General features: G+C 40.0%; 1 protein-coding gene across 2 annotated transcripts in view; it reads right to left on the bottom strand.

Annotated features, from left to right (window-relative positions):
- The window catches only part of RO60 (Ro60, Y RNA binding protein), a 31,412-nt gene extending 8,493 nt beyond the window's left edge, over positions 1 to 22,919 (bottom strand). Inside the window, exons 1-8 of one of the 2 annotated variants that reach the window (XM_044943210.2) lie at positions 22,740 to 22,919; positions 10,272 to 10,441; positions 8,725 to 9,323; positions 6,255 to 6,475; positions 5,512 to 5,658; positions 4,764 to 4,901; positions 1,054 to 1,170; positions 160 to 273 (exon numbers count right to left, since the gene is read on the bottom strand). In XM_044943210.2, the coding sequence (XP_044799145.2) occupies positions 160 to 273; positions 1,054 to 1,170; positions 4,764 to 4,901; positions 5,512 to 5,658; positions 6,255 to 6,475; positions 8,725 to 9,304 (1,317 nt within the window). In that variant the 5' untranslated portion in view covers positions 9,305 to 9,323; positions 10,272 to 10,441; positions 22,740 to 22,919. The remainder of the gene's footprint in view (positions 1 to 159; positions 274 to 1,053; positions 1,171 to 4,763; positions 4,902 to 5,511; positions 5,659 to 6,254; positions 6,476 to 8,724; positions 9,324 to 10,271; positions 10,442 to 22,739) is intronic. The other variant, XM_006061419.4, reaches the window with a different exon arrangement.
- Positions 22,920 to 22,963: the final 44 nt, after the last annotated feature.

Raw genomic sequence — 22,963 nt, 5'->3', positions numbered from 1 at the left:
AAGCTTTCAGAAAGCTTGTAAGTATATTTTTGACTTTGTGCTCGTAAGAAAAACTGAGATGTAACACAATTTGTTCTCATATATTAATATCAGACATGACATCAATACAAAATTATTATAAAATACATGTTAAGTAAACTACATGAAATAGTTTCTTACCTGACTCATAGCCAGTAAAACTTGTTGTAAGGTCATATCTGTAGTCACTGGACATGGTACCATTTCATCTGAAAAAGCAACTATAGAAGAATCTTTCTCTGTTCGTGTGACAACCTGAAAAATTCAATAGTAGGAATTTTCACTACATTCAGGGGAAACAAATACAGTCTTTTAAAGTTCATCTTTAAAAGAAAATATGATTTATTTCTGAACTTACTGTGTGTGAAAACTATACAGTAACAGTATAGCTTTCAAAGCACTTTCACAAACTCTTACAAAGAAACTAGTTTTAACAACAATCCTTTGAAGCAAACAGAGTATATATTATTCCTCTTATTTTATTAAATAGGCAATAAAACCACAGAAGAGAAGCTAAGAAGCTCGCTGATGGTTACTCACTACTGAATCAGGCTAGAACTGAAGTCTCCTGTCTGTTATTATTAGTCCTTGATCTTTTAACATCTATATTCGTTAATAATTTCTTTAAGCATTATCTATTTCTTTAAAAATACGAGTAACATTTAATCTGTTATTGTAAAATTAAAAGTTCTACTCTGATTTTTCTTTAGACATGCGTTTTCAATATACCTACAATATCGTATACACCTAAGTATTAAAGTATATGTAAGTATGTTTTTGTTGTTGTTCAGTCGCTAAGTTGTATCTGACTCTTTGCAACCCCATGGACTGTAGCCTGCCAGGCTCCTCTGTCCATGGGATTTCCCAGGAAAGAATACTGGAATATATAAGTATACTCAAATATATATACAATGACTTAAAGCTTTGCTTAAAACAAGTGAAACTATAATTTTTGATCATATCCAACTTTATAGTTTTGCACTGGGTCAATATTTTCAGTATGGCAAAATCCTAAATTGCCTTAGGAGTTCTTACCATGCACATCGCTGCAGCTACTGTGCTTGCATTGAGTACACTACCCAAAACTCTTTGGTCCATAGAACCACTGACATCAATTGCCAGTAAGAAACGCTTTCCAGTTGGCTCAACTGTCTAAAGAGAACACAAAACAATCGTTAAAAGCAATCACAGAAACTGTAAATAAATTAAATTTCTAACATACCATATTTACTTAATTTTCATTCAAAGACTAAGATAAAAGGCTTGATTTCTGATTTACCAACTGACAAATATTTAGAAATGCTTAGCTTTAACTAAAGGTAAAACAATGAAAATAAGATGGCCTATTTAATAACTTTAGTAGCTAGTAAAGAAGTTACAGTCTTCCTTTTTTTTTTTTTTTTTTTTTAACTTTTCCTCATGAAGTAAACTGGGAATTTCTAGCAAGGAATTTTTTTTGTAGTAAAATATAAACAACATAAAATTTACTTTCTAATCATTTTTAAGTGTATAATTCAGTAGCATTAAATACATTCACAATGTATTTTTTATATATCTATGTATGTATCAGAGAAGGCAATGGCACCCCACTCCAGTACTCTGGCCTGGAAAATCCCATGGACAGAGGAGCCTGGTAGGCTACAGTCCATGGGGTCGCTGAGTCAGACATGACTGAGCAACTTCACTTTCACTTTTCACTTTCATGCACTGGAGAAGGAAATGGCAACCCACTCCAGTGTTCTTGCCTGGAGAATCCCAGGGACAGAGGAGCCTATTGGGCTGCCGTCTACGGGGTCGCACAGAGTCGGACACGACTGAAGCGACTTAGCAGCAGCAGCAGCAGCAGCATATGTATGTATGTATGTATATAACCACCATTACTATTTCCAGAACTTTTCATCCCAACAGAAACTCTGTACCCACTGACAATAACTCCTCATTTTTACCCACCTTTAGCCCTAAGAAACTTCTGTTTTACTTTCTACATCTATGAATTTGTGTATTCTGGAAACCTCATGAGTGGAACCATAGGATACTTATCCTTTCCTGTCTGGCTTGTTTTCACCTAGCATAATGTTTTCAAGGTTCATCCCTGCTGTAGCATCTTTCAAGTTCTACTACTTTGTAAGGCTGAATACTCCATTATATGCATATATCATATCTCATTTGTCCATTCATCTCCTGATGAATACTCAGATTGTTCCCACCTTTTGGCTGCTGTGAATAAAGCTTCTATCAACATCTGGGTATTAGTACCTATATGAGTTCCAGTTTTCAATTCTTTTGGGTATATACATAGGAGGTGGTATTTTTGGATGGCCAGAGCCATCCAATTAGGTGTGAAGTGGCATCTCACTGTGGTTTTGATTTGCATTTGCCTGATGACTAATGTTGAGCATCTCTGCATGTGCTTAACTGGCCATTTGTTTACCTTCCTTGGAGAAATGTCTGTTCAAGTACTCTGCTCATGTCTTGAATTGGGTTGTTTGTATTTTTACTGTTGAGTTGTAGGAGTTTTATATATATATACACACACATATATGTATATAAATATATATATATATTCTGGATGTTAAACCCCTGTAAAATAGATGATCTGCAAATATTTTCTCCTTCTCTGCAGATATCTTTTCACTCTCTTGACAGTGTCCTTTGATGCACAAAAGGTTTGAGTTTTGATGAAGTCAAAATTTATCTACTTTTCTTTTCCTTTTGTTGTCTGTGCTTTTGATATCACATCTAAGAAGCTCCTGCCAAACCCAGGGTCATGAGCTTTTATAATATGTCTTCTTCTAACAGCTGTATAGTTTTAAGTCTTATCTACAGGTCACTTTGAGTTAATTTTTGTATGTGGTGTAAAGTAATGGTCCAGCTTCACTCTTCTGCATGTGGATATCCAGTCTCCCCAGCACCATTTGTTAAAGACTATGTCTTCTCTCCATTGAATTGTCTTGACACTCTAGTCAAAAATCAATTGACCATATACATGTGCGAGTTTAATTCTAGGCTCCCTGCTCTGCTCTGTTGGTGTACATGTCGTGTTTATGCCAGTACTACACTGTTTTGATTACTGTAGCTTTGTAGTAACTTTTGAAATCCTAAATTTGGAAGTGTGGGTCTTCCAACTTTTTTTTTCAACATTAGGTTTCCCGATTTGGGGTCCTTTGAGAGTCCATATAAATTTTAGGATGGGGATTTCTGTTTCTGCTAAACATGCCACAGGGATCACACTGAATCTGTAGATTGCTTTGGGTACACCAGCATCTTAACGTTATGAAGTCTTCCAAACTAGGAACACAGGATGTCTTCTCATTTATTTCTTCTTAAATTTCTTTCAGTAGTGTTTTGCAGTTTTCAGTAACTCAGTCTTACACCCCATAGTTAAATTTACTCCAAAGTTTCTCATTATTTTTGATGCTGTTGTAAATGGAATGTTTTCTTAATTTTGTTTTTGGACTGTTCATTGCTAGTGTATAGAAATACTACTGATTTTTTTCCTGCTGAATTTATATCCTGCAACTCTGCTGAATCCATTTGCTAGATCTAATATTATTTTGTGGAATTTTTAAAAAAATTCTTTTTGGTCATGCCACGTGGCATGTGGGATCTTAGTTCTCCCATCAGGGATAGAACCTGTGCCCCCTGCAGTGGAAGGGTGGAGTCCTAACTACTAGACTCCAGGGAAATCCTATTTTGTGAATTCTTTATGGTTTTCTCCATGTAAGATCAAATCATCTGAGAACATGATAGTTTTTCTGCCTTTCCAACCTGGACTGAGATTTTCCTGGTGGTTCAGTGGTTAAGACTACATTTCTACTGCAAGGGGCATGGGTTCAATCCCTGGTTGAGGAACTAAGATCCTGCATGCTGCAGGAGTGGACAAAACATTTTTTTTAATAAAAAATTTTAAAATGAAAATGAAAACAACCTGGATACATTTTAGTATTTCTTCTCCTTTCGTAACTGCTAGAACTTCCAGTAAATGTAAATCAAAGTGGGAAAAGTGGGCATCCTGGTCTTGTTTCTGATCTTAAGGGAAAAGATTTCAATCTTTTACCCCTGAGTATGATGACAGCTGTGGGTTTTTTACACATGACCTTTATCACACTAAGGAAGCTCATTTCCATTCCTGGTTTACTCAGAGTTTTTGTTTTTTTTTAATCAGAAAGGGTACAGGATTTTGTCAAATGCTTTTTCTGCATCAACTGAGATATCATGTGTTATCTTTTAACATGATGTTATATTACATTGATTTTTCTTATATTGTATGATCCTTGTATGTTGAGGGTGACTCTCACTTGTATACTCTAATATGCTGCTGAATTTGGTTGCTAATACTTTGTTCAAGAGCAAGACTTTTTTAAAACCAAAAACTTTTAACTTATGGCTCTGATATAGAATTTCTATTTGTAAAAGATTATTCCCTATCAAGACAGAGGACATCTACTACTGATTAATGGGGAAAACAGGACAGAAGATCAAGTCCCTGGACTCCACAGGAATGCAAATTTTTAAATTCAGTAATTTAAAACATCAAAATTTAATGGTTGATGTCTGGTTGTTGTCCAAAGGTAGAGACAAATACTTTATTCATAAGCTTATGAATATAATCATAATTATATATTCATTTTCACATGAACAAATAAATACCTAATCAAAAATGGTTAAACTACTAATATCATCTTTAAAATGTGTTTCTAAATCCTAACTGGGTTTTCGTTCTCAAACAAAAATCAAACCATTACCTTAAACGTTTTATAAAAAGCGGCATCCAGAGCTTGCAGAATTTCTTCATCGGGGCGCCACTTCAGTTTTCCTCTGAGCCCATGACCTGTCTTATAAGTTTCTAATGCAATTAAAACATGAAATGGATGTATACGAGCCTAGAACATGACAGAGACAGAAAGCAAATGTCAAATTCAAGTGAAAAACAGTAATCATGTCTCTTAGATTTTTGTTATTGTTATTTATAGCTAATAAATTTTTTTGTTATTTATAGCTAATAAATTATTTTGTTATTTGTTATTTATAGCTAATAAATCTATTTCATAAAGAGAAAAATGAGGACATATTAAACTTAGATTTCAGAGTCAATGCAATGTGGTATGATAAAAGTCTCAAAACACCTAAAAAATTCTGACTCCATTTCCAAAATTTAAGAGCCAGTTTTTTCAGTTAGTAGTAGTTAGCAAAGGTAACCAGAGAAGGCAATGGCACCCCACTCCAGTACTCTTGCCTGGAAAATCCCATGGACGGAGGAGCCTGGTAGGCTGTAGTCCATGGTGTCGCTAAGAGTCGGACACAACTGAGCGACTTCACTTTCACTTTTCACTTTCATGCACTGGAGAAGGAAATGGCCACCCACTCCAGTGTTCTTGCCTGGAGAATCCCAGGAACGGGGGAGCCTGTTGGGCTGCTGTCTATGGGGTCGCACAGAGTTGGACATGACTGAAGTGACTTAGCATAGCATAGCATAGCAAAGGTAACACTTACCTTTTTTAACAGTTTTTCATTACACAGCTTTTCACATACTAAAGACACTTCTGAGTTTCCTGGTTCAAGCACTGAATTAGCGGTCATCTTTCCCAGATTCCTTAGTAATGCTGTGAGAGGCATTTCTTGTAACAAAGCCTTCCATACCTATTGCAATAAAATAGGTAGAAATAAAAGGAATTAAGGGGAAATGAATACATGTACAGACATATCAATTAATAATAGTCTTTAAGGTTTTCTTTTGGGGGTTCGGACCACTTTCTAAATAAAAATTTGTGTGGGTTGGTCAAAGGCTCATGGAACCTGCTCTTTATTAGAGTAATAAAGTTAAGTACATTATATTTTGTGAAGGAACTGTATATAAGAATTTTATTTATTTAATTAGTGAGGTAAACTAACCAATACATTTTCTGGAATGGAACTAATACTTAAAAATTGCCAACTACATCTGGGGCATTGTGCCCAGGTGTTTTAAATAAATGTTAATTTTAAGATATATTTAAAGTTTTTAGGGAATTCCCTGGTGGTCCAGGGGTTAGCACTTGGCACTTTCACTGCTGGGGGCCTAGGTTCAATTCCTGGTCCCCAGTCAAGGAACTAAGATCCGACAAACCATACAGTATGGCAAAAAAAATTTTAAGTATTAATATATGTTAAAAGCATTAGCAAAGTTTATCCTTTTACTACACAGCCTAAGTTCCTCATGTTTACTCATATGCTGGAATGTATTATAACTTTCTTACCTCTTTAGACTTTAAGTGATTTGTTAGGAGATGTTCCCTAACCAGTCTGTGCTCTTCTATCAGATGAATGACTTCCAGTTCATCTTTTGTGCGCTTCACTTTCTCTACAGCCTCGAGATACTTTAATAATTTTTCAGCCTCCACAGAAAGTGCTTTTTCTTTATACATTTCATGGACCTCTTTCCAGCCCTTTGTAATATATTTGGTGACAATAGCAAGTCCTTCAACAAAAGACAGAATTAAAACGGCATGTAGGATTAGCAGGTAAAAAACTGGACGTGTTACTGAGAACACCATATGTGAATGGCACATCTAGATACATAGGAGTTTAAACCAGGATGCTACTTCCCATAATATGACAAACACACTTAAGCAAATGGAGTCAACTAATTTTTGCCTATCCCATGAGACTCTGGAGGTAAAACTCCAACCTAAGGTGTTTTGAAGTCTAATGACTCCAAAGTCATTTTATTACAGAGCTTTTTTTTGGGAAGCAATAGCATTAGAACCTTTAGTACACAGTAACTATTTCAGGTCCACAATCTCAATTCACAAATGTACAGATCTACCTCAGTTAATCTCATATTCACTTGCCCCTTTACCTGCTAAATAAACATGCATTTGTAAATTACAGAGATAAGTGAAGTGGACAGGTAGGTAGGTATCTTGTAATTTTTAATAGCTGAGAAAGTATTACAGGCCTAAATAATGTGTCCATTTGTTCTATAATTCCTTTCAATAGTTGAAAAAGCTTTGGGTTGGGGGAGTGAGGAAATCTGGATTCTAGCCTATATGCATGTGTGATTATCTGAGGCCTTAGTTTCCACTTCTGTAAAACAGTGGGGGGACATAATTATCAAATTTCAAGGTCTATGGGGGGAAGGTAGGTAAAATAAATAAAAGAGGTCATTGATATAATAGTGGTCATGACTGGAGAATTAAACAGAATATACCTGACAGATATTTTAGTGAAATAATTGGAAAAAAAAAAATTTGGCTTGGTGCTGCTACAGGAATGCATTTTCAATATAAGGTACAATATGGATTTTTATATAACACTGGCAAATAATTCATTTTTTCCCCCTAAAATATAGTTCAGGCCAACTAAAATACACCTCTAAGACAGACTGAGCCTATGTGCTATTTCTGAACTCTAAATAATCTGACTAAAAGTTAATATTCACATGCAGGAACTTCTAAAGAATTGTGACTCTGCTGTCTTACACATCTTAATGTGAATCTGGAATTCCTGACAGTCCAGTCGTTGGGACTATGTGCTTTCACTGCAGGGGGTATGGATTCAATTCCTCATGGGGGAACCAAGATCCCACAAGCTACATGGTACCCAAATAAATAAATACAACAAGGATGTAATTTCTAATAAAAAATCAAAATATACATGTGTTTATGTATATAAATATTTACAGTAATTTATTGCTTAAATTTCATTTGAAAAAGTTCATTTGTAGTTTTAGAAAAAAGTGGTGAAACAGGAACTACTGAGGAGATTTCATGTATGAAGACATCACCACACAAGATGTGTAGGAAGGAGGAGAAGCACCAACACTGCCCTTTACTTGTGTCAGAAACTGTGTTTAAGTATTCTGATACACACTATCACTGTTAGTCACAATGATTTCAAGGGCTATTCCCTTTCTACCTTTTTTTAATAGATGAAGATATAGAAACTCAGACAGGTTCAGTTACTTGGTTTATGGACACACAGTAATAAGTAGAACTGAAATCTGAACTCTGAGGGGCTGTCATTTCAAGTTCCACCTCTGCTGTAAGAAAAAATGTCAACTTTGGACATGTTCATTTTGTGACTGTTCACATTCAAAATTAATCCTGTGCAAAAGTTTTTCTTATTTCCCTTCTAAGGACTAAAGAGTCATTGTAGATCCAAATAACTTCTCAAAAGTCTCTTCTAATAGACACAGAAAAACTGCCCCAAGTTACCATGACCCCTGGATGACTGCTTGAAGACAGTCTGTTAAGTTCAGCACTATTTCAGGTAGCCTTTAGGTTCAATGGAATGTATGTCCAAGGAAGTGCTTAGTTGCTCAGTTGTGTCCGACTCTCTGGACTGTAGCCCACCAGGCTCCTCTGTCCATGGGATTTTCCAGGCTAGAATACTGGAGCGGGTTGCCATTCCCTACTCCAGGGCATCTTCCCGACCCAGGGATCGAACCTGCATCTCCTGCACTGGCTGGTGGATTCTTTACCATTAAGCCACCTAGGAAGCCCCAAGATTTAGAATATCAACCTGCAAATCTGTCATTTGATTCTTAATCATTAATGTGTAGGTGTTTAATTCCAGGTTGGCATTAAACATGAATTAGTCAATCAGTGTCTTGAGACTAAAAGACTATTTCTAGAAAATATTACACAATTGTCTGATGGCAAATAAAAATTTGCCATTTACTGGATATCTGTACCTCACCTGTCGCCATGAAGATCTCATACTTACCTTCACTGGAAGGTTTAAGATGTGACAATCTTAACAGATCTTTGTGAGACCAGCCGTTTCTTTGTTTGTATTTTGTAACTGCCAGGGCGAGGGCCATGCCACCCTTTTCATTATACCAGTCTGCTACAGCTTTCCGGAGGGCACGACCCCACATGCCACACTTCATGCTTTCCTTCAGATCTTTCTTAAACTGGATAAAAGTAAACAGGTGTGTAGGGATGCGACAAACTTCAGGAACAGCTTTGAAGGCGGCTTGTTTGGTGCTTATGTCAGAACACTGGGAGCAAATGGCGAGGGCAAAGAGAGTGGGTTCCTGCTTTGCGGTTCTGCCTTCTTGACTAAAGGACTTTATTTCCTGTATCACTTCACATCCTCTACCATCTTCAATCAATCTGATTAAAGCTTCAGCATTCTCAAGGCCCAGCTTCTGTTCTTTGATATAGTAAGTCCCACCTTCAGAACCAAAACATAAGAACCGGTGTAGCCGATTCATATCAGTGACTTGCCACACGTATCCACCTTCGGAATTAGCTATCTGCTTCTCATTCAGTGGCTGCATTTGGTTTATCGATTCCTCCATTTTTCTGTCTTTAGGAAGCCTATAAAAAAGCAAAATGAAAAAAAAAAAAAAAAAAAAGCAAAATGTTATTACAAGAAAATAATAGAATTCTGTATCACTGAAACTACCATTTAACAGAAAAACTTGTAATCACCTTTAAAAATCCAGATGCATTAACAGAATTATCTTGGAATTTTTTGAAAAATACAAATGCCCAAAGTGAAAGTCGCTCAGTTGTGTCCGACTCTTTGAGACCCCATGGGCTACACAATCCATGGAATTCTCCAGGCCGGAATACTGGAGTTGGTAGCCTATCCCTTCTCCAGGGGATCTTCCCGACCCAGAATCGAAGCGGGGTCTCCTGCGTTGCAGGCGGATTCTTTACCAATCGAGCTATGAGGGAAGCCCCACTATCACTATTTTCCCCAGGAAAAAAAACCAAAATATTATTACAGCTAGATAGAAATGATAAGATTATAAAAAGAAAAACCGTTTATTAATCTAGGCTTATTGAAATCTGCCATGAAATATTTTAATTTAAAAATATTGTTTAAGTAAGTTATGGTATGACGATCAGAAGTGACAGTCAAGAAGTTGCATTTTTGATGTAGTTTGCTGCTGCAGAGTCTGAGCAGGCAGCTAGGGTGGAGTCCAGAGGAGCAGAGGGAGAGGAGAAGGGGTGGGGGCGGGGCAGTAATGGTCTCTGACTCAGTGACTGCAGACAAGCTCTTCCTGTGTACCCAACATCTGTTCCTCCCTCCTCTTTTCTAACTATTATTCTCTTTCTGGTAGTAATATCCTGCAGGGGACATTCCCCAGCCCCAAGGGATGAATCTTGATTGCTCTAAACAGTGGTTCTCACAGTCTATGGGCATCAAAATTACTCCAAGTGCTAGTTTAAACATAAAATGATGGGTCCCATTCGCCCCATCCCCCCCAAGTTTCTTTCACAATTCAGAATGTCTGGCTGAGGCCTGAGTTTTGGTACCAGTCACGAGTCCCCAGGTGATGTTCTCAATCCTCTTGCCATGTGACTGGTACAGGTATTGGGCAAGTATCACAGCTCCTGCCAGTGAGACACGATAAATCTCCTGGTAATACTTTGGAGGTCTCCTTCCCTCTTAAAAAGGGGCCTGGACTCTTAAAACGGCATGGTCTCTAAAAGAAACAAAAGAGCTATATATAGAAAACTATAAAACACTGATGAAAGAAATCAAAGATGACACAAATAGATGGAGAAATATACCATGTTCATGGATCGGAAGAATCAATACAGTGAAAATGAGTATACCCAAGGCAATCTATAGATTCAATGCAATCCTTATCAAGCTACCAATGGTATTTTTCAGAGAACTAGAACAAATAATTTCACAATTTGTATGGAAACACCAAAAAAACCTCAAATAGCCAAAGCAATCTTGAGAAAGAAGAATGGAACTGGAGGAATCAACATGCCTGACTTCAGACTATACTACAAAGCTACAGTCATCAAGATAGTATGGTACTGGCACAAAGACAGAAATATAGATCAATGGAACAGAATAGAAAGCCCAGAGATGAATCCACACAACTACAGATGCCTTATCTTCGACAAAGGAGGCAAGAATATACAATGGAGAAAAGACAATCTCTTTAACAAGTGGTGCTGGGAAAACTGGTCAACCACCTGTAAAAGAAAGAAACTACAAAATGTTCTAACACCAAACACAAAAATTAACTCAAAATGGATTAAAGATCTAAATGTAAGACCAGAAACTATAAACTCCTAGAGGAAAGCATAGACAAAACACTCTCTGACATAAACCACAGCAAGGTCCTCTATGACCCACCTCCCAGAGTAATGGAAATAAAAGCAAAAATAAACAAATGGGACCTAATTAAACTTAAAAGCTTTCGCACAACAAAGAAAACTATAAGTCAGCCTTCAGAATGGGAGAAAATAATGCCAAATGAAGCAACTGACAAAAGATTAATCTCTAAAATATACAAGCAGCTCATGCAGCTCAATACCAGGAAAATAAACAACCCAATCAAAAAATGGGCCAAAGAACTAAACAGACATTTCTCCAAAGAAGACATACAGGTGGCTAACAAACACATGAAAAGATGCTCAACATCACTCATTATCAGAGAAATGCAAATCAAAACCACATCTCATGCCAGTCAGAATGGTTGCTATCAAAGTCTACAAACAATAAATGCTGGAGAGGGTGTGGAGAAAAGGAAACCTTCTTACACTGTTGGTGGTAATGCAAATTAGTGCAGCCACCATGGAGAACAATGTGGAGATTCCTTTAAAAACTGGAAACAGAACTGCCATACGAACCAGCAATCCCATTGCTGGGCATATACACTGAGGAAACCAGAATTGAAAGAGAGACATGTAGCCCAATGTTCATCATAGCACTGTTTACAATAGCCAGGACATGGAAGCAACCTAGATGTCCATCAGCAGACGAATGGATAAGAAAATTGTGGTACACACACACAATGGAATATTCAGTTCAGTTCAGTTGCTCAGTCGTGTCCGACTCTTTGCAACTCCATAAATTGCAGCACGCCAGGCCTCCCTGTCCATCATCAACTCCCAGACTTCACTCAGACTCACGTCCATCGAGTCAGTGATGCCATCCAGCCATCTCATCCTCTGTCGTCCCCTTCTCCTCCTGCCCTCAATCCCTCCCAGCATCAGAGTCTTTTCCAATGAGTCAGCTCTTCTCATGAGGTGGCCAAAGTATTGGAGTTTCAGCTTTAGCATCATTCCTTCTAAAGAAATCCCAGGGCTGATCTCCTTCAGAATGGACTGGTTGGATCTCCTTGCAGTCCAGGGGACTCTCAAAGAGTCTCCTCCAACACCACAGTTCAAAAGCATCAATTCTTCGGTGCTCAGCCTTCTTCACAGTCCAACTCTCACATCCATACATGACCACAGGAAAAACCATAGCCTTGACTAGACGGACCTCTGTTGGCAAAGTAATGTCTCTGCTTTTGCATATGCTATCTAGGTTGGACATAACTTTCCTTCCAAGGAGTAAGCTCAGCTATTAAAAAGCGCATTTGAGTCAGTTCTAATGAGGTGGATGAAACTGGAGCCTATTATACAGAATGAAGTAAGTCAGAAAGAAAAACACCAACACGATATATTAACGCATATATGTGGAATTTAGAAAGACAGCAATGATGACCCTATGTGCAAGACAGCAAAAGAGACACAGATATAAAGAACAGACTTTTGGATTCCGTGGGAGAAGCCAAGGGTGGGATGATTTGAGACAATAGCATTGAAACATGTATATTACCATATGTGAAACAGACGACCAGTCCAAGCTCGATGCATGAAACGGGGCACTCAAAGCCGGTGCACTGCGACAACCCAGAGGGATGGGATGGGAAGGGAGGTGGGACACATGTACTCCTGTGACTGATTCATGTCAATGTATGGTAAAACCCACAATATTGTAAAGTAAATACAAGTAAATCCAATTAAAATAAATTAATAAAAAAAGGAAAATAAAAAAGGCATGTTCTTTCTGCTTTGAGATACTCATTTGCAGCACATGATGCCTGAAGTGGTGTCAGCTATCTTGAATCATGGGGAAGCCAGTTTAAGATGACATACAAATAAGGATGGCAGAGCCAGAAAAGATTTAAAAAAAAAAAAAAAAAAGTCTAGGCCATTGATACTATCAAGTTACCTGGAACTTAGAAATGTACTAATATATCATAGTGTTAGTGTTAGCTGCTCAGTTGTGTCTGACTCTTTGCAACCCCATGGACTATAGCCCACCAGGCTCCTCTATTCATGGGATTTTTCCAGGCAAGAATACTGGAGTGGGTTCCCATTTCCTTCTCCAGGGGATCTTCCTAACCCAGGAATCAAACCTAGGTCTCCTGCATTGCAGGCAGATTCTTTACTCTCTGAGCCACCGGGGAAGCCTAATGTATCTTTACTGTTTAAATTGTTTATAGGTTTTCTGTTACCTGTAGCTGACAGCATTCTGATTAACATCCTGATCAACAGTGCTCATTTACAGTTTGTGTCATCTGTAACTACCCACATTTTCCTCCTTCCATTATCTCTAAAGCCACTAGAACTGACTGACAGCAGTATCACTTTTTCTCCTCCTAACAGAGTAACCACAATCATCCACTGCTGTTCTCTCTTCAAGTGTTTACTCTCAGGTCTCCTGCCTGCACCACTACAGTGCACTGGGCTTCTCCCCATGGCCAATACCACAGTGACACAGCCAACAAAAAATCCTCAACCAGCATTTACTACATACTATGTGTAAGGCATGAAGGAGATTTCTGTTCCATTAAAAATAAGATTTTCAAAACTTTTACTGCCCTCAGGGAAATCACAGTCTGTACAATGTGGTAGAAATTTATTTATACCTCAATTTAAATTTATATACAATTATGCACAACTTTATATCCAATTGATAAAGCACTTGTAATCAAGTGCTTTAATAGAAAAATGAATAAGCAGAGGAGGATAAACTAATGCTGTCTCAATAATCCAGAAGGCTGAAAAACTGGTATATAAAGTTTGGGGAATGCATTCCAGGAAGGGGTATCTGTAATCTTGCTCTGTGTCTTTAAAGTTTAGAAAAGGAAGTAAGAATATTGCAAAGCAATGCTGACAAGTAAGGCAGTAAAATAAAGAAAAAAAAGAAAAAAATTTTTGAAGATGATAAAAGCTTGAGCATGTTTATATACTGTAGGGAAGGCTAAAGATAGAATCCTGGTGAATATCAACAATTAAAAGCTAAGGACAAAAGGGTCCTTTGAACGAGAAATAGGAGAGGCCCACAGACTTTAAATCAAGAGGAAGTGATTATCATACATCATAACAGAGAATTTCACGGAGTGAAAGGCTGGTAATGTCAAACACTTGGTAATCAAGTAAATAAGGCTGAAATTGGCAACAGGAATGCTGAAGAGAGGCAATGGCAGCAAGAAACAGCTGGATTCCAGTGTGGCGAAGAGGGCACACAGCAAGAAAGAGCCTTCACAGGTAAATGCTCTTTTATAGAAAGAAAGTTATAAAGGCAAGAGAAAAGCAAAGGTGGGACATAGAGGACAAATCTTTTTACCTTTTCAGATGAGAAGACAGGAGGCTGAGGTTGGAAGTTTAATTTGGGGAGTTGAAGGCAGTGGAGGAAGGGTGTTTAGTGAGGCAATGAGATCCCTGAAAGCTGCTCAGAGCATCCACGTGGAGACTGGCCTTGACAGCAAAAGAGCTATCCCCTTCCCTAAGGGTGAAGGTGACTGGTAAGGGCCCCTCTGAGGGAGAAAGAGAAACAAGGAAATGACTGCATTCCCAGTGGGGAAGTAAGTCTGGTGACTAAGACTGGGTCTCAGAGCGGGGAACACACAGTGCATGGGAGAAGGTAGGTAAGGAGTAAGTGGGAGAAAGCCTCAGGTTCTGAATATAACTGAGGGGGACAGAGATTTGGATTGTGTGGAAATAGCAGTGTCAGTATTTCAATACGGCTCTGATACAAAGAAGGAGATCAGCCCTGGGATTTCTTTGGAAGGACTGATGCTGAAGCTGAAACTCCAGTACATTGGCCACCTCATGCGAAGAGCTGACTCATTGGAAAAGACTCTGATGCTGGGAGAGATTGGGGGCAGGAGGAGAAGGGGACGACAGAGGGTGAGATGGCTGGATGGCATCACTGACTCCATGGACGTGAGTCTGAGTGAACTCTGGGAGTTGGTGATGGACAGGGAGGCCTGGTGGGCTGCGATTCATGGAGTCGAAAAGAGTCGGACACGACTGAGCAGCTGAACTGAACTGATACAAAGCAGTGAATGTCAGGGCAGGCCTCGGCCTCAGGTGGTGTCCTCAGGTGGTGTCGGAGAGGCGGTGGTCATTCTATCAGTCACTGGGGACTGATTTACAGTGACTGAGAGCAGCATAGGCTGAAACTCCTGGTGTGGTGGATGGTGCTTTTTCTATGTATTCTTAACCTCTTTTCAACATGGCATTTACCTCTTCTTTTCAATCCAAAAAGACTAACTGCCTTCTCAAAGACTGATAACATTAATCACTAATTCCAGTAGAAATTATTATTTTGATTTTTATACTGCATTTGATGTTACTGGCCTCTCCTTTAGATTTTACAAAAACTCTCTCTGGTGTTACTTCAACCAGGCCATTATTGCTTACTAGATATGTTTGTTGGATGAGTGTGAAATGACATTCAATTATCAGATTATACTACTACCCCAGCTTTCCTGCACCAAGGTCCCGGTGGTGAGTTCAAGGTCCCAGTATAAACCTAAAATCCCCTCCTTTCCAAGTTTTCCCTTGTATTATATTCTTTGTGACACGCCCAGCTAACATAATGGTTCCCTTGAGAGTGGGGACCAGGTCTTACTTGTGTATCACTCCTCTAGAATATCATTTTTAAATAATTACTAATATATATTTAAGAATAACTAAGCAGGGTTTCCCTGGTAGTTCAGCCAGTAAAGAATCTGCCTACAATGCAGGAGAACCCAGTTTGATTCCTTGGTTGGGAATGTCCCCTAGCGGAGGGCATGATAAACCACTCTAGTATTCTTGCCTGGAGAATCCCTATGGACAGAAGAGCCTGGTGGGCTACAGTCCATGGGGTCACAAAGAGTTGGACATGACTGAGCAACTAAGCACAGGACAGCACCAGTAACATTAAAGTTGATTTCTCTGAACCATTTATCTAAGTATTATGCATGACTTGCTTTTCTTTCCTGTAACATTTACTTTAAAAATAAGTCTCAATGCATGCAATTAAAATTAAAAACATAATTCTTTAACATAAATTCTGTAATCAGAATAAAATAATAAATGTACTATATGCAGGTAACAGAAATACAGTTAAAAAATAAAACATGAAAAAGTTACAAAGTAATGAGTTCTGAGTAAAATAGTCATCTGAGGATAGTATTTCTCTGTAAATTCTTCTAATATGTTTAATATTAGGTATTCAAGTATCTTTTGTACACCAAGCAGCAAAATGAACTTTAATTCTAGGGAAGATGCCTGAAAAAGAAATGTAATTTTTATAATTCCTATTATAAGAAATGAAATTACTTATTCATAGCTGTACCAATGGAATCTTCCCTTAAGTCTTATATTAATGACAACTCTGACCACGTATCTTTTCAATATTTCTGCAAGAGAAACTGTTCACCTTTTTCATATGCTTCTGTGAAAGTACTTTCCAGGATGCAACATAGAACAGTGGACATATAACATCATTAACAGCTATGGCACCTGTCTACTTGCTTGTGTAGATATACCAGAGTCAGAATGTTTGGCAGCATATTCCAAGCTACTCTGTCACTGAAACTGCAACAGAAATTAACTTTAAAATTGGCCAGGTGGAGACCAGTCCTGGGTGTTCATTGGAAGGACTGATGCTGAGGCTGAAACTCCAATACTTTGGCCACCTGATGCAAAGAGTTGACTCATTGGAAAAGATCCTGATGCTGGGAGGGATTGGGGGCAGGAGGAGAAGGGGATGACTGAGGACGAGATGGCATCACCGACTCGATGGACACGAGTTTGAGTCAACTCCGGGAGTTGGTGATGGACAGGGAGGCCTGGCGTGCTGCGATTCTTGGGGTCGCAAAGAGTCAGATATGACTGAGCAATTGGACTGAACTGAACTGAACTGAACTGAGGTGATAAAACATAGTGGTATAATAATATTTGTTTTTTGTGGGAGGTACAGACTACTGGGGGGAGGGGCTTCCCAGGTGGTGATAGTGATAAAGAACAAGCCTACCACCAATGCAGAAGGTATGAGACCTGGGTTCAATCCCTGGAGAATCCCATGGTTAGAGGAGCCTGGAAGGCTACAGCCCATGAAGTAGAAAAGAGTCGGAAAAGACTGAAGCAACTCAGCACATACACAGACTTCTGGGTATAAGACAGGCTACAATGATGTATTGTACAACACAGGGAATATAACCAATATTTTGTAACAACTATAAACGGACTGTAACCTTTACAAGTATTAGACTATCTGGTTTTTGTCCATGAGTCTCAAAAGGCTTCAAAAACCACTTGGGGTTTATATTAAAAAAAACCTCAAAAATATACATGCATCCAATGTTCACAGCAGCATTATTTACAATTGCCAAGGTATAGAAGCAACCTAAGTGTCTATCAACAGATGAATGAATAAATAACATGTGGTATATGTATATACAATGGAATACAACTCAGTCATAAACCATAAAAAGGAATGAAAATTTGCCATTTTCAGCAACATGGGTGGACTTGGAGGGCATTATGCTACATGAAGTAAGACAAAGACACATATTGTATGGTATCACTTATGTGGACTCTAAAAAATACAACAAACTAGTGAATGAAGAAACAATAAACAGGTTCACAGATATGAAGAATAAACTAGTGGTTACCAGTGGGGGGAGAGAAGGGGAGAGGCACAATACAGGTACAGAGGATGTATAAAGAGAATTATTATGAGATTATATGAAATCATGTGTGTGAAACTTAAAAACTGTAAAGTGGCATAGAATTTAAAGAATCTTTTATTCAAAACAATGTTAACAACAACAAAAAAAACCTTGCAATATCCTGATTGATGGGTGTCTTTGTTATGCTAATGATAGGGCTCTTTCTGGGCCTTTGGATTGCTTCCAGATAGGATCACCATAAAGACCAACCGTCTGATTAGAAGGCTGGGAACTCTGGACCAGATCATCCTACCAGGAGGGGAGGATGGCAAAACACTGGGCTCAACCATGTGGTCAATGAATTCATCAATCCTGCTTAATTATAAGACCCCCATACACAAACTGCGGACCCCCAACTTCAGCACAGAGTCCAAATCAGTACTGGTGGGGTGCCGTGCCAGGACTGCACAAACAGAAGGGACCCTGCTGCTGCCTCCAGACTGGCCTGGGCATGTCCTCCATTTGGCTGTTTGAACTGCATCCTTTTAAATAAAACTGTAATCATAAGGCTGGTGCTTTCAGGGAGTTGAGTCATCCAGGTGAACTACCGACCCTGAGAGGGTTGCGGGATGCCCACCTGGGCAGGCAGAAGTGTGGGGAGACTGGGGCCCTCCCAGAAGCTGCTATCTGAAGGAAGGGCAATCTGTTGGGAGTTCTGCCTTTTAACTTGGGAGATCTGATGGAACCGTACTCTGGAATGGAACTGAGGTGAAATGAATGTAAGGCACTGAGGTGACATCAGAGACTTGATCTCAAAACACAGACACCAAAGGCGTAAGTGACAAAAAGAAAAAAAACAGGCTTTCATCAAAATTTAAAACTGTGTTTCAAAAGACACCACAAAGAAAGCAAAGAGACATCCCAGAGAAAGGGAGAAAACACTTGCAAATTATACATATGATAAGGAATTTGTGTCTATAATATAGAGAGCATTCATAACTACATAATAAAATGATAAATGCCCCAATTAAAAAACAGGCTAAGAGTCTATATAGGTGTTTCTTCAAAGAAGATATACAAATGGCAAACACACACAAAAAATGCTGAGTATCACTGGTCATCAGCAAATAAAAACTGCAATGAGATATCATTTCACATGTACCAGAATGGCTATAATCGAAAGGACAATAATAAACAGCATTGTGAGGATCTGGAGAAATTAGAACCTTCATACCCCGCTGGTGGAATGTAGAATGTTGGATCATATGATATCTCTATATTTAACCTTTTGTGGGATTGCTAGATTCCTCTCTAAAGTGTAAGGGGTTTCTTTTTGGGGATGATGAAAATGTTCTGAAATTAGATAGTGGTAACGATTACACAACTCTGTGTGTGTGTGCGACAACTCTGAATATACTAAAACTCCTTAAATGGGATGTATGAAGTCTACTAAAACTCCTTAAATGGGATGTATGAAGTCTATCTCAAAAATGTTAATTTAAAAATTTTTTTTAAATTGACTAGGCAAAATATATTTGCGAAGTTATTTAAAAAGATAAGCATTCAAATGATATTTAACCCTACTTTTTTTATATTTGTCTTCAGAAAGCAATTTGAGATACACATAGACATATATATATGTGTGTGTGTGTGTGTTGTTGTTTAATTGCTAAGTCATGACCTACTCTTTTGTGATGCCATGGACTGTAGCATGCTAGGCTCCTCTGTCCATGGGATTTCCCAGCCAAGAATACTGGAATGGATTGCCATTTCCTTCTCCAGCGGATCTTCCTCACTCAGGGATTGAGCCCATGTCTCCTGTATTGGCAGGAGGATTCTTTACCACTGAACCACCTGGGAAGCCCGTATGTGTGTGTGTTTGTGTGTGTGTGTGTATATATATATATATATAAAAATATATAAATATATGTGTGTGTGTGTGTGTGTGTATGATGAGATGACATCATACACTGACTTGATGGACATGAGTTTGAACAAGTTCCAGGAGTTGGTGATGGACAGGGATGCCTGGAGAGCTGCAGTCCATGGGGCTGCAAACGAGTTGGACACGATTGAGAGGCTAAACTGATATATAAACACATATGTGTATTTATATTTTTATATACATATACACAAACACACACACACACACACACACACACACACATATATACATGCTGCTGCTGCTAAGTCACTTCAGTCGTGTCCAACTCTGTGCGACCCCAGACGGCAGCCCACCAGGCTCCCCCATCCCTGAGATTCTCCAGGCAAGAACACTGGAGTGGGTTGCCATTTCCTTCTCCAATGCATGAAAGTGAAAAGTGAAAGTGAAGTCGCTCAGTCATGTCCGACTCTTTGTGACCCCATGGACTGCAGCCCACCAGGCTCCTCCGTCCATGGGATTTTCCAGCAAGAGTACTGGAGTGGGGTGCCACTGCCTTCTCCACACATACATATATAGGACCTTAATTTCTTCCTTCCCCAACTGCTTTCATCGCCCTTCTCAAAGCTTAAGCTCCAGTGTCAGTGGTTTAGAAGGCAGTTGGGGAGTGAGTTAGGTCAGAGCATGGTCATCAGTTAATCCACTCCTGAACATCCAAGTGTTGTAAATCCAGATTAACAAAGATAGTTAATTCTTCTTTCAGCCGGACTGACATACCCAGTATTCTTAAAGCACACCCCTCCAAAGAAATTTAATACAGCTTGTTTTATTAAACTTCTATAAATTAAAATTTGGGGAAGCAATCAAACAAATCACAATGTTACTAAAAGCACAGCCACACTTTGAAATTGGTTGTGGTTCTTTTTTTCCTAATTTTAAATGCAAAATCAGTGAATGCTAGTAATACACAGTATGTAATAGCATTTATTTCTGCTTCTCATTCACTGGAACTAGAACAACTATTGAAGCTGAAGCTCCAACACTTTGGCTACCTGATGCAAAGAGCTGACTCACTGGAAAAGACCCTGATGCTGGGAAAGATTGAAGGCAGGAGAAAGGGACGACAGAGGATGAGATGGTTGACATCACTGACTCAATGGACATGAGTCTGAGCAAACTCCAAGAGATGGTGAAGGACAGGGAAGCCTGGTGTGCTGCAGTCCATGGGGTCACAAAGAGTCAGACAAGAACAACTATAGTACCTTTTAACAATGCTAATACATGATTTCTAAGCATTCCTACATTTTTCTTGAAAGTACACATCTAAGTATCTTTCCAAAGTCTCTTGATCATTTGTTACTTGAAAAGGCTCCCTTTCATCCCAAGAGGTCAAACAAGTTTGTAGCTTACTTCTTTTTAAATGAAGTCAAAACTGACTTACACTTATGAGAGAGAGCAAGATAGTTTGGAAAAGAGGGAATACTGAAAAACCTGGGGCCACACGTTCAGATAACTGTATCACTCAGACTGGTAATGGACATGAGTGGATCAAGTCAAGTGTGATGTAATAAAAAGCAGTGAACAGTAGGAGACATAACAGCATGATATCCTGAAGGCACGCCCTTTCAGCCAACTGGTCAACATGTAGTAAGGGCCTTGTAATTCCAGATCCTCTCATTTTGCCCAAAGACCCAGAAATCTGGATTTTTATGTGAACTCTTAGGCTTAAATCTTAACAATACAACTAAGGAAATTTGACCCCCATCCCTTTTCTGATAACTTATAGGTTCTGTCAAGGGCTAATTTTCAGTTTGGTCTCTACGACAGGCACCACATTGAGTGGAGTGAGTATCAAATGTTAGTTCTGCTGTATTTACTTAGCACTGAAGTTCTAAGTTCTATTGCCAAGTTCACAGCAATCCTGCAGATTAAAAAGTACCACAAATTACTGCAAACAGCTCTGGGGTCTGATGACACTCATTCTAGGTGTCATAAGGAAATAAGCCGAGACTCCTCGCCTCACAAACTTCCGCATTTAAGTATACTTAGCAGAACTCCCAGGGACGGGGTACCCAGGGATGGGGTCGCACAGAGTCGGACACGACTGAAGCCACTTAGCAGCAGCAGCAGCAGAACTCCGCCACCCTCCCCCCACCAGCCTGAGGACAGAGTCTCTCAGCTATAAACTCTCAAGAAAGATTCCCCCCCAAAATTTTAAATCTAACACCTGACACAAACTTGGGCTTCTATTCCATAATACAACTATGTCTGTCTTAATATTAAAGCTGTCCCGTTGTTTCTCAATGAAATATATCACGTTTATTTTGTGGCTTCACACAGCCCTGTAGGACAAGGTTCCCTTATTCCAGGTCCACCAAGCTGAGAAGCAAAGAATCAGAGTTTTACCAAGTAAAGCTTTTTTTCCCCCCTTGAAAGTCAAGGGCCCCTCCTGGAACTCAGAGATTCAGGGAGTGATGCATAATTAATCCCACCGTTAAAGACTTTATCTTAACATCAGTATTCTGTAAGGGGTTGGTGAAGGAGGGCTGTTTCGTGATTCAGTGAAGACAGCCATTTTTGGTCCAACGCATCCTTTAGTCTTAGGACCATTATACATATTTTCAGATTTAAGACACTACATTTTTCAACCTCCTGTATCTTGGAGGCGGCATCGCACAGCACTTGTCTATCACCCCCGATGGACGACAGGACGGATTCTTCTCCTCTCCCTCGTCATTCCCTCCAGCACAAACTCGTCCTGGGTCTTCTCACAAAGATCCTTCTCCTCAAAGCCCGCAGGCTGGGCAACGCCTCTCGGCGCAGCAGCGGCGGGAGGAGGAAGGAGGAGGAGGAAGAAAGCGGGTCCTCGGGACGTCGGTCGGCAGGAAGCTCCGCAAGCAGCAGCGGGAGGGATCCCGGTCTTCCGGAAGGGTCCGGGCCAGCGAGGAGCCTCACGGAGCGGCCAGTTCCGCTCCCCCCACCCCCGAGACGGACAGAGCCCCGAGGAGGAGCAGGAGGAGGTCTGCTCCGGCCGCGGAGATGCGGGGCGACAGCCACGAAGGACCGGCCGCACCCTGCGCGTACCCCCCCACCCCGCCCCCCGCGCCGCTCAGACCGCACAAAGGGCCGCGGCCACCCGGCCGCCCGTGGTTCCCTCACCTGTGCCCGGCGGCCAAGCCTCCGACGCCGCCGCGCCACCGGGAAAAGTGAAGCGCGGCACCGCGCCGCCACCGTAAGACGACGACGCACGGCGGCCTGACGCGCGACGACTGCTCTGGGGCCGCCGCCAGGGCCTCCGGGTTCGGCTCCCGGGCTCGAGCCCCGCCCCCCGGCCGCGCCCCGCCCCTGCCCCAGACGGGCGAGGGGCCCGGATGTTCCCTCCT

The sequence above is a fragment of the Bubalus bubalis genome, chromosome 5 (genome assembly GCF_019923935.1).
Source record: "Bubalus bubalis isolate 160015118507 breed Murrah chromosome 5, NDDB_SH_1, whole genome shotgun sequence".
Taxonomy (NCBI): Eukaryota; Metazoa; Chordata; class Mammalia; order Artiodactyla; family Bovidae; genus Bubalus; species Bubalus bubalis.
The sequence above is the reverse complement of the archived record's forward strand: the minus strand, read 5'-3'. Positions and strand labels throughout refer to the sequence as shown.